General features: G+C 36.7%; 1 protein-coding gene across 2 annotated transcripts in view; it reads left to right on the forward strand.

Annotated features, from left to right (window-relative positions):
- Window positions 1-12,806, forward strand: part of LOC105342841 (uncharacterized) — a 58,719-nt gene that overhangs the window by 29,499 nt on the left and 16,414 nt on the right. For both annotated transcript variants that reach the window (XM_066082075.1, XM_066082079.1), the window contains 18 exons: window positions 291-422; window positions 749-804; window positions 1,724-1,820; window positions 3,622-3,727; window positions 4,088-4,205; window positions 4,871-4,943; window positions 5,258-5,383; window positions 5,737-5,798; window positions 5,987-6,153; window positions 7,330-7,388; window positions 7,586-7,679; window positions 8,385-8,570; window positions 8,832-8,992; window positions 9,347-9,412; window positions 9,815-10,583; window positions 11,081-11,187; window positions 11,581-11,698; window positions 12,069-12,269. In XM_066082075.1, coding sequence (XP_065938147.1) covers window positions 291-422; window positions 749-804; window positions 1,724-1,820; window positions 3,622-3,727; window positions 4,088-4,205; window positions 4,871-4,943; window positions 5,258-5,383; window positions 5,737-5,798; window positions 5,987-6,153; window positions 7,330-7,388; window positions 7,586-7,679; window positions 8,385-8,570; window positions 8,832-8,992; window positions 9,347-9,412; window positions 9,815-10,583; window positions 11,081-11,187; window positions 11,581-11,698; window positions 12,069-12,269 — 2,698 coding nt within the window. The remainder of the gene's footprint in view (window positions 1-290; window positions 423-748; window positions 805-1,723; window positions 1,821-3,621; window positions 3,728-4,087; window positions 4,206-4,870; window positions 4,944-5,257; window positions 5,384-5,736; window positions 5,799-5,986; window positions 6,154-7,329; window positions 7,389-7,585; window positions 7,680-8,384; window positions 8,571-8,831; window positions 8,993-9,346; window positions 9,413-9,814; window positions 10,584-11,080; window positions 11,188-11,580; window positions 11,699-12,068; window positions 12,270-12,806) is intronic.

Below are 12,806 nucleotides of genomic sequence, written 5' to 3' on the forward strand. Positions count from 1 at the left end.
GTGAAATTCTTAATGGAAAGAGAAAGCAAAGGTTTGAAATGGCTAGAAACTAGTAATTGCTAAATACTGAATACAGTTCGCATTGATACAGAATTTACATAAAAATTAAAGTAAATTTTGGTGGGATTTCTGATTTCTGCATACTTAAATTGCATTCTCAGTACCTTCAATTCTTTGTTTTATAATATTAAACATTATTTTGGCTATTTACTGTAAATGAATGCTCAGTACTTGGATAAATTATAGACACCACAACATGTTCCTGAGTTGGCTTGATTTATCGTTTTAAGGTTCACAAGATGACGATCCCAGACAACGGGAAGAAGCTGCCGGACTTCTACCCAATGATTGGACTCCACTCGGGGCACGAGGTCGTCAGGTTGATGGAGGTCGAACCATGGACTCCATTAGACCCAAACGCGGTACGAATAAACCTGTCTTATGCTGAAATCATAGAAAGTGACCAACCTTTGTGTTTTGATTGGTTATAATGTGTCTCAGTGAAATGTAGAGTTGTTTGGGGTCTGACACGTACAAAATATCAGCTCACACAGCCAATTGTACAAATGATATCAGACATATGAACTAATTTAAAAGAAAAATCAAGTTGGGAGGATCTTTCTTAACTCTGGTTTTGTCATGATTCCAGATGAATATTCTGTAATTGTCAATACATTGTCAATATCTGTATTATAAATGATGTCGAGTATAATTTTACTATAATGTGTGAATTTGTTTTGTCTTGCAGAAGAAGCTGGCACCAAATAGTGTGGAGTTCATCTGTAAAGAGGGATTAATTATAAGGTGGGTGTGGTCCATCAATATACTGTCATCGATATATCACTGTCCTCATGGCTTTACTGATCTTTAGTTTCTTGTACTAAATTTAAAGTTTATTAGACCGTTATAATTACAGTATACAGGGAAATATTCGCCCCCTGTTTTATTTTCGCCCCTTTTGCCCTCCTTGTCAGTGGACAAATTAAAGACTGGGAGAATTTTTATGTCTTAAACTATCTTTCTTTATTCACAACTTTGTCTCGGAGAATTCAAGACAGGGTAAAACCGTTTGCAAATGAAAAAGGACGAAAATAACACGGGGTGAAAATAGCACGGGGCGAAATAACACAGGGCGAGAATAACCATGTATACAGTATGACATTATTTATTTAACTTTATTATGATATATTTATGATATCTACCTGTACTAAACTTCATTGAAATAATGATGAATATATTAATATTTATCAGCTTTTGGACTGTTTATTAATCATGTTTCTAGTATAATTCAGGGTTGTCTCTAAAAATTGAAGTAGAAGGTCTAGCTTATAGCTAGATTATGTTTGAAATGCAATAATAGCCGGGTAATTACGAAACTTTAGGCGGGGAAATTCCCCGCCTCCCAGGTCTTGGAGACAACTCTGCTGAGTATAACTTTTACATTCATTGATGTGAGAACTAACAAGTGGGAAAATAACAGAAATAATTGTAACTATATACATGTAGGTGTTTGGTCAATTCCAAATTCATTTTTCCATAAATAAAAGTTCCAAGAAAAATAATTAATCAAAAATCTTCATCAGGAAGATTGATTGATTGCTGTATTAGGGTTATGTTTGAGAAGATTTCTTCTACTATGTAATTGACAGTTCCAGAGTGCATTCTAGAACTTTAAGGACTATCAGGACTTTGATTTTTGATTTGTTGTCGTTCATTTCATCAGCCCACCCAAGGTACTGAACATGATGAAGATTTACTCTGGACAGTGTACAGGACAGATCATCCTACACAATGCCACAAAGACAGCCATGGGATACAAGGTGTGTAGATATCAGTAGATATTACAAGGTGTGTAGTGTAGATATAAGTATATGTTATATGGTGTGTAGTGTAGATATCAGTAGATATCTCAAGTTGTGTTGTGTAGATATCAGTTGATATTTCAAAGTTTGCAGTGTAGATATCAGCAGATAGCTCAAGGTTTGTTTGTAGATATCAATAGATATTACATGGTGTGACATGTAGATATCAGCAAATATCTCAAAGTGTGTAGTGTAGATATCAGTTAATACTTCAAAGATTGTAGTGTAGATATCAGCAAATATCTCAAGGTGTGTTGTGTAAATATTTCAAAGGTTTTAGTGTAGACATCAGTTTATAAAACAAGGTTATAAGTTTTGATATCAGTAGATATTATAAGGGCTACAAGCTGTGTATTGTAGACATCAGTTGATATTACAATATTTACGTGGAGTGTAGTGTAGATATCAGTAGATATTTTAAGGATTATATGATATGTTTATTAAGATATCAGTAGATATCATTGGAGCCACAAGGTGTGTAGTGTATATACAGCTTACTCCACTTATATTGAAATCGCTTATTTTGAAATTCTGCTTATTTTGAAATAGAAATAAATCCCCAGTTTTTGCCCTTCAATTTCTATGCATTGATTTAACGGATATAATGAAATCGGCTATTTTGAAATATCGCTTATATTGAAGCCACTGATCGGTCCCCAAAGGTGATAATTAGTTTTTTTATAATGGTTATATTGAAGTACTCCCTGGCGGCTGTCGTCACGGTTGGTGACAGTAATTATGCCAGACTGACCGGTTGATATGCAAAGGTGTGAATTGATAAGTTGTCATCATGTGTGTTTTTATACTTCTTTTAAAGAGTAAAATTTATTCACTGTTGATTTTTTTTTTTTTTACGGAGGCTAGACATAATATGGAAACCCAACGGAAAAGAAACCAAAACTTATCTTCGGGCACTAAATACAAAGTAGTTATGGCTATTGATAAAAGAACAAAGCCTAAATTGGAAATAGCTTAGGATTTTATATTATCGCGAGTACACCTTCTGATATACAAGCAGCGTTCAGTAGTATTTGAAGCGTTTGAGTCAGGTGATTTTTCTCTAAAACGTAAAAGAATGTGACTGGAGATTATGATGAGGTTTAAGATAGTAACAAAATGAAACTTACGGATATAATTTTAATCAAACTTTCAAGGACTAATAATTCATGTAATCTGTTCACTGTAATAAATAAATGATGACCAAATAATTTCTTTGGGTTTGGTTTACTATGCTCACATCGGGATTGGACTTTCAAAAATGGCGGCTTCACATCGGTCAATTTCGCTTATATTGAAATACGGATATATTGAAATAATTTGCATGGTCCCCTGAATTTCAATATATCCGGAAAAGGGTGTATATCAGAAGATATTTTAAGAACTACAAGGTTAGTAGTGTACATGCCAGTAGATATCATAAAGGCTACAAGGTCTGTATGTAGATATCATTAGAAATTACAAGGACTTCCTGGTGTCTGGTGTAGATATCTGTAAATATTACAACTTAATATTTAATTACGTGGATATCAATCAGAAGAGCTACAATGTATGTACAATGTATGTAAAAAGACTACAAAAACTAAGCCTCAATTTTTATGAAAATGAGATTTTGTAAAAAAAAAAAATTCTTGCGTAATGCATGCAAAAGTTGGTTTTCTTCCTGATTGAGAAGTTTCAGTTACTATAGTACCTAAGCTTGATTTGATTGGTTAAATGGATGTGTTTAGAACTTCTAAAGTTCAAGAAATCTTTGTTGCAGCTGGAACCCCACACTATATTTGTTGCCAGGGAAGCAGATGGTGGGGCAAATCACAGTACAGGGATCTTAGAACCTAATGAGGTCAAGGTCATCATGTGTCACGCAGGTGGGTCATACTTAATGTGGGAAACCTTGACATATATTCCTAAAGTAACTTTTATTAGCTTACAATTTATAGAATGACTCGATATCCTGATCTGTTGGTGCAAAACAATTCAATCCAAGCAAGATGCAAAATGAAAGTGAAAAAAAAACCAGTTCGTTACATATAACATTCATATGTTATACATATAACATTCATATGTTATACATATAACATTTATATGTTATAAACTTAATTCTTCCTTTTTTTAAATGTAATATTACTGAAACGTTTCAAGTCAAATGACTATGTTTACTCACATTGCATTTTCACAAAAAAAAGTAAATTTTTAATGATCTGTTAATGTTCTGTGGACTGTTGTAGCGGAGCAAGCCTCTAAACTGTCAGATATCACCATTCAGTGGAAGGAGCTCCAGAAAGACAGGAAGTACTCCGACACAGAGCTACAGAAAGCCCTCGGTGGAAAATGTCATAGCTACAGGTAAATAGACAGAGCTACAGGTAAATAGACAGAGCTACAGGTAAATAGACAGAGCTACAGGTAAATAGACAGAGCTACAGGTAAATAGACAGAGCTGCAGGTAAATAGACAGAGCTACAGGTGAATAGACAGAGCTACAGAAAGCCCTCAGTGGAAAATATCATAGCTACAGGTAAATAGACAGAGAGCTACAGAAAGCCTTGGAAAATGTCACAGCTACAGGTTGATAGACAGAGAGCTACAGGTAAATAGACAGAGCTGCAGGTAAATAGACAGAGCTACAGGTAAATAGATAGAGAGCTACATGTAAATAGACAGAGCTACTGGTAAATAGACAGAGCTACAGGTAAATAGACAGAAAGCTACTGGTAAATAGACAGAGCTACAGGTAAATAGACAGAGCTACTGGTAAATAGACAGAGCTACAGGTAAATAGACAGAGCTACAGGTAAATAGACAGAGAGCTACATGTAAATAGACAGAGCTACTGGTAAATAGACAGAGCTACAGGAAAATAGACTGAGAGCTACAGGTAAATAGACAGAGAGCTACAGGTAAATAGACAGAGCTACAGGTAAATAGACAGAGCTACAGGTAAATAGACAGAGCTACAGAAAGCCCTCACTTTTTTACGATTCCTTGATTTTATCATTATTTCATTACAGACTGAAAGCAGTGATGCTGCATGCTGACTACCATAGGGGGTTGAATCGTGTGAAGAAGGGAGATAATAGAACGGTACTTATAGATACAACAAAACTCAAATTATATATTATTATATTACAAAAACACATATGATGAATTTACAGCTTAAACATTATAATGTTATTTTGAGACACCAGCTGGCTAAGACAGCTTAAACATTATAATATAATTTTGAGACCCTCGCTGGCAAAATTTTAGTAATTTATTATTTTTCCATTGCAAATTTAATTGAAGATGCATGTAGTTTTAATTTCAAATATTATACATTATGTTATTTATCTGTTAACTATTATGTTTTAAATGCTATAGTCCCCAGGACTATATTCGGTGTGTCTGTTCTTGACTAGGACTATATCCTGGAAGTGTTCAAGAACTCGGAGCTGATGGAGCAGTATTGGCTGGGCAAAGATACGTACAGACTGAACATGCCATTCAACTGTTCCCAGTTCATCCTCAGATATCCCAAGTGTCCAGTAAGTATATCTATACATTATAGACTGAGCATGCCATTCAATTGTATCCTGTTCATTGTCAGATATCCCAAGTGTTCGTTAAAGATATCCACTATCAATGTACAGTGTATCTTAAATTGTGCATTGACGTCAATCTAAGTATATCATTTAACTGCTTCCAGTTCTTCTTCAGATACCCCAAGTGCTGTAAAGATATCAGCTAATACATGTATCTTTGTGTAAAAATTAAACAAGTTTATAGTTAAGGAGGCTGGATGGTCAACAGTTTAACCATCAGGTCTGTCTAAAATTTTGAAATATGATTTATCTATACACTATTATTTTGTAAAGAATTCTTTTGCATTTTTTTTCAGAGCTTCAATTTTCCATCGAAGTTAGAAAAAGGGATGAAAGTTTACATCAGTCTACCAAACAAGTAAGTTGACATAAACGACTGTTTGATATCAACAGTCAGTACTAATGTAGATGCTTTTATAACATCTGTTTATTTCCAATTTTATAGGCTAATTGAATAATTTTAATCTTAATTATAATTTATAGTATTTCCTCTTATAAAGTAAGTGCTCTGAATGTCATTTCTCTGATTTCTTTGAAATCTTCCAGGGATGTGGTGGAAGCTTTGATCAGTGGAGTGGAGAATTCTGGGAAATATCTGCTAGAGTATTCCCCCGAGGGCGGTGGAGACAACAAGGCTATCTCGGGGGATCTGTCTTCTATGGAGGTCGTGGGGTACAAAGAGGGGGACCCAGTGTTGAAGTTCAGGGCTGATGGTGAGTGTCCACAGAGTTTGGGGGTTAGGGGGGGGGGGGGGGAAGGGTGGGGTAATTATGATCAAAGAAATGTAAGGTACATGACTTAATTTTATATATATACTGTAGAAGCATATATTTTCGTTGGGTCAAAATTTCGTTGTTTTTAAACCAAATAAGATTTCTTTGGCATTTAATTTTGTCATATCGTAATCTCTTTGTATTCATTATACCCCCCGCAAACAAAGTTTGGGGGGGGTATATAGGAATCACCTTGTCCATCTGTCTGTCCGTCTGTCTGTGCAATCGTGTCCGGTCCATATCTTTCTTATGGAGAAACATTGGAAGTTCTTACTTCACACAAAGATTGCTTATGACCTAAGGGTGTGTCATGACCTTGAACCAATGTCATTCGGGCAAGGTCAAGGTCACTGGCAGAAAAAGTGCAAAATTTGTGTCCGGTCCATATCTTTCTTATGGAGAAACATTGGAAGTTCTTACTTCACACAAAGATTGCTTATGACCTAAGGGTGTGTCATGACCTTGACCCAAAGTCATTTGGGCAAGGTCAAGGTCACTGGCAGAAAAATTGCAAAATTCATGTCCAGTCCATATCTTTCTTATGGGGAAATTCTTTATTGGAAGTTCTTAATTCACACAAAGATTGCTTATGATTAAAGGGTGTGTCATGACCTTGACCCAAGGTCAATTGAGAAAGTTCAAGGTCATTTTTTCAAAAAAGCTAAATCCTGTCTGTGTCATGTCTTGTATTAATGGAAATATTAGAAGCTAAAAATTAACAGCTTTCAAAAATAAAGCAGTTGTTATTTATAGAAAATGGACAGTGAAATAGATTCATCCAATATTTTCTATAATAGCAAAAATACACGCGTTATGATTTTTTTCTTAGCGGGGGGTATCAATTGTGAGCTTGCTCACAGTACCTCTAGTTAATACTAGCCAATGGGTTAAAAATTCAACATAGATTTAATTTCGTTGACTTATATTGCCAACGAAAATAATGAAATTAAATCTTCAACGAATATTTCTGCTTCTACAGTATTAAAGTATAAAAAATGACTAACCATTGGTACCAGCAAAATTTGACCAGTATTAATGTGAAAAGATTGATCAAAAGAAATTATTAAACTGGTGATCTAATTAAACAGTTTGATTATTGTTTAACTTTCTTTTTAGGGTCTCAGAAGTTTCTCTTGAGAACGTATATTAATGCTCCCCCATATCTGATCTCAAAGGTAATGAGAGAGAGAGAGAGAGAGAGAGAGAGAGAGAGAGTGAAAAAGAAAGAGAGAAGAGAAGATGGAGAGAGGGAGATGGTATTGAAAGAAGTAATGGAGGAAAGGAGAGCTAGAGAAATGAACTAATTGTCTTGTATAACTTTGGTGACCATTGAGTTTTGGCTGTACTGTAGTGTGTATGTCTCTCTACACAGGGCAGTGCCAGGGTGCTGAGGACCAAGCCACACTGGTTGTCCTCTCTGCTGGTCCGGTCAGGCAGGTGTAACTCTGACATCCACAGACCCACAGGTGAGTACTACTGTGGAGTCATCACCGTTTGTTGGGGACCAATGTTTGTGGGGGACCAATGTTTGTGGGGGACCAATGTTTGTGGGGGACCAATGTTTGTGGGGGACCAATGTTTGTGGGGGACCAATGTTCGTGGGGGACCAATGTTTGTGGGGGACCAATGTTTGTGGGGGACCAATGTTTGTGGGGGACCAATGTTTGTGGCTTTCGTAGGTAACTATTACCCATGAATATACACAATCATTTGTTTAATATTTATCAAAATTATCATAATTACACTATAAATGAAATAACGTTCCAACATACTCAGAAAATTTTGGCTACCAATGAACATTGATCCCCTGTGTGTGTTTGCTTGCAGTTCTGCGTGATTTCAAATCATTTTAATTTGCTTTCATTCACACTGTAAAAGTGGGTACATGTATTTACATTGGTGGTTAAATACCGGATAGTGCTCCACATATTCTATGATCAAACAATATCTGTGGGTATTAAATATGTATTAAATGTACAATTCACCACTCAAAAGTTTGAGTTTTTTACCATACATGAAGGGGTATTTTACACAGTTTTAAGTTTAGCGGGTAACCAGTGTAAATTTCCCCCACACGTGAATAACCACTTTTAGAGTATTCAGATAATTGATGTGTTATTTCCATATTCCTCATTTTACTTTTAGCTGTATTCCCTATATTTATCCTTCAGTTCAGGAGCAGCTCGTGGTCCGACACAGCCGTAATCTGATTGGCTGGCTGGATGGATATGGTCCCCGGGGTGGGGTAGAGGACACCTTTACCTTCCTCCCTGCCCGCCTGACCCCCGGAGAGTTACTGTACCCCTCCACAGGGATGTACAGGGACCTCAGTGTTCACAGACTCTGCTTTTATGCTGGTGAGCTGATATACTTTAATGTGGTTTTCACAGCATCTGAATGATATGAATATAAGAAAATGGCATGTTCCCTCTATACATGTAAATTTTGCAGAAAAAAAATCTGCATATTATATTTGAAATGTGACTCTATATGAATGTTTGATGTTCTGTAGGCAAGATTTCACTACAAGTCTGACTAGACTTTTTTTGATAAACTTGAAAAAAAGGAATATTCTTAGTTATTTGAAGTAGCTCTCAAAATGCCTGATGTTCTTTCAGACCAGATGGTCCACTTCCAGTCCCAGAGGGACCTACAGCTCAGGAACCCGGTCCACCTGATGGACATGCCTGCCCTCACCCCCAAAACCCCACCCTCCACCGACCTCACCCTCACCAGCAAGTTCCAGGGCTGGGTATACATCGCCCTCATTGCCAAGAAGGTGAGATATCTATTATTTAACGCTGACTTTGTTTAGTTCTATTTTATGACAAAAAGGTGATCTATTACTTCATGAGTGGGTCTATAATAAGCCAAATGTAATCTAATATTTTTCATTAAATGTTGATTTTATATAATATTGAAGGCTTTCTAAATACGAGTGAAGGCAAGATTAATCCAAATAAAACACTAAATAATAGTGATGCAAATGCAGTGATTTTTGTCCAGAGTCATTGGGCAATACACATTTTTATCCCCACACAATGAGCTGCCTTCTGATAATTGAATAGGTGGATTTTAGGAACAGATGATTGCAGTCCTTATATTGAGTGTGTTCTGTTTTTTCACATTTCAGCTGCTTTTGGCCTCTCATAAATTGATTTTACCTGAAAAAGACATGGAATCTTTCTCTAGACCAGAGGTAGGAGTTAACTGTTGTACATGTACATATAAATAGGCAAGAATTGGCTTAATCACAAACACCGAGAAATTCTCTGTGTTTTATTACTGAATGATTGCTAAACTCACAGACAGTTCTTGATGACAGGTTTTAGGGCTGTAAAACATACGTTTTGATTGCATTGCAATTCAAACAACTTCAACTAATCTAAGTTGTATTGCCCCAGAGCCAGATTTTTTTAAATATTAAAATATTATTATACAGTAAGATGAGAAAGTCTACAAGTATCATTCTTTGTTTTGGCCTTCTCCCTTGAATAACTCCCTTTACAGTAGTTTTTTCCCCTAGATCGAGCATTTCCTGTTTGCCACATTAAGCAGCCTATTGAATAACTCCCTATACAGTAGTTTTCTTTCCCCCTAGATCGAGCATTTCCTGTTTGCCACGGTCCAACAGTTTGCCACGTTAAGCAGCCTATTGGCCGCTCAGTATGGAGGTCTCCCCAACCAGAGCAACCCAACAGACGGAACAAAGTCTGTCCTTCAGCTGATCAAAGGTCAAGATCAATCGCCCATCAGGTACGAAGGAGTCCCAGTCACTGACCCACATAATCTGATCCAGCACGGGTCACTGTGTATATGTAAGGCCCACAAACTTGCCATGGCAACCACCGACAGCGACCTTCAGTCTGACCTTGAGCTCACAGATGACCTTTTTGCACCGTACAACGAGAATGTGAATAGTGTACATTTAAACATAAACCAAGAAGTGGACTTTCCGATGACTTTTTTCCGTACGATGCCAAATCTGGAGAACTTCTCTCTGAATGGGTTATCCTTCAAAGGAAAGTCTGGGCTGTCAAGTGAGATCGCCAACCTGGAGGAGTTAAGGTACATTGATATCCGTTACATCAAGGTCACTGCCCTGCCTAACTCAATCCTTCATGGAATTAGCCTGAAGCGAGTCCACTTCCAGGGAATGCCCCTGGGTAAGGTGTCCAGTATAATGCAGAGATTCAATAAGACATACAGGATCACAGAGCTGACACTAAAGGACCTCAACCTGGCCGATTTACCTGGAGAAATCAAGTACCTGTCTCAGGTGAAGGCGCTCAACCTGGACCACAACCCACTCAAGAGGCTCCCCTCGGGGCTATCAGAGCTGAAACAGCTACAGAAACTGTCCATACAAGGTAAATATGTGGGACTTCCCGCGGGGCTATCGGAGCTGAAACAGCTACAGAATCTGTCAATACAAGGTAAATATATGGGACTTCCCGCGGGGCTATCGGAGCTGAAACAGCTACAGAATCTGTCAATACAAGGTAAATATATGTGAATACTTGTATATGAGGCTCCCCACGTAGCTGGAACAGCTACAGAAACTTTGTACACAAGGTAAATATAGCAAGCTCCTTGTGGCTACATGAGCTGAAGCATTTATAGAAACTGTCTATATATTGTCAAGGTAAATTAACATGTAACAGGAAACAAGAGTTGACACAATTACAGGGTAGGTATATATGAAGCTTTCTTTGGGGTCAAGGAGCGTCAATGTAGGTATGATATACGAATGTATGTACAAGTTAAATAGCCTAACCTTTTATCAAAGTTTTCTATCCCTTGTCAAAATGCTGCTTAAGACAGTAATCAATGTTCATGTGTCTATACACTCAATTCCTTATTATAGGTTATCCCCTGATGAACTTTGATGGAGATGTACAGAGTCTGAACAGACAACAGTACAGGGCCTGGCATAAAGACAACCCAGCCATCACTAACTACCTGAAAGCAGAGGTATGAGACTAACCTTCCGATAATCACTCCCCGTATGATCTCCATCCCTCTTGTTTGACCTTAGCCCTGCCCTGTTTGATTTTGAGGTGTAACAAAACGTCATACAGATTTCATGTCATTTTCATTGCAAAAAATTTTTTAATATGAAATCTAGCTGTATGTATACTTTATTTAAATAAAGTTAAAATATAAAGTTAATGTGAATTTTTTTCAAACACAATTGATTGTATACCAGTTCTTTTTGTGCTTTGGAATAGTTACTTTAAAATGAATGTCTTTAATTATGATTTCTTTGAATTCAACTTATTTTCGACCAGTTTTGGAGTTCTTGCATTGTATATGACTGTCTTTAAATATAGAGAATAACAATATTCCCCTATTTATTTTGGACAGGAGGTTGAGTCGCTGTTTGATGAAGTGGACAAGAATAAGAAGGGAGTGCTGGGAATCTCCGAGATATCTCAGCTCAATCTCAAGCTCTTCTTCCTGCTGCCGAGATTTGGGACAGATGGTACGTGTGAAGTCTGACTCGGTGTATGTTAAGGCGAGATAAGAGCTGTGGAAATGGTGTTTCTATTGGCTTGTTCAGTTGTGGCAATTTCAGATTTTTCAAAATATGACTGAGTGTATAATATGTGGTTGAGCCTAATTTTGACAACTTGAATTTATTTTAAAGATTTTAGTATTTGAGCTTTAGAATTAACTGTAAAAAAAGTGGCATTGATAGAGTAAATGCAATTATTAAGAATGTTGAACAGTTTAACTTGTCAATGATATTATGACTATTTTGGACACAATTGATATCAATGGCATTGATAGAGTAAATGCAATTATTAAGAATGTAGAATGTTACAGTTTAATTTGATATTTTCCCTATTTAGGACACAATGAGAAGTACGGAGGCTGGCCCGAGATCCTGTTCAAGATGAGTTGGCTGAGGGAACTCAACTTTGGGTACCAGGGTATTACTCTGGTCCCCACCGAGCTCAAGTCAATGGCCAAGCTCGAGCACGTGGACCTACAGTACTGCCCCCTACTGGAAACACTGTCCTCTAAACTCGGACTGATGAACAACCTTAACGGTCAGTAAGGCCACTGTCAGCAGTAAATGTAAATTATTGTAAACCAACTTTTATTTGCGTGCGAGAAATTTTAATGAGATTCGCGTGAGCCTCATCATTGCAAACATATTTCTCTCTGTGGACGTGATCGGGTCCTTAAAACTTCTAGTTTTTTACATTTTTTTTTGTACATTAGTAGCTGCAAAACCAGTTTGTCTCAAGTTAATTAGGAAATAAAGTTGTTGTGAATAAAAGTTCATCAACAGTATATAACAGTATATAACAGATTCAGGAGTTACGAAGTCTGCCTTACTTACTCAAAATAAGGCTATTATTATGAATAATTCAAATGGATGTGGGAACCATTGTCTGAATTAGTATTACCAAATTTTTTGGTAGAGAGAAAAATGTAAAAATCCCAATCTCAAGTTTTTTCTATAGAAACTGGTTATGATATAAGCTAATCTTGAAGTGCTTTATCTGACTTGATTTGCAAATGTAGAATTGTGAAGTAATTTACAATTAGGAACATGTGACTCAAATTACAGGTGATTTTCA

This window comes from Magallana gigas, chromosome 1, assembly GCF_963853765.1.
Source record: "Magallana gigas chromosome 1, xbMagGiga1.1, whole genome shotgun sequence".
NCBI lineage: Eukaryota > Metazoa > Mollusca > Bivalvia > Ostreida > Ostreidae > Magallana > Magallana gigas.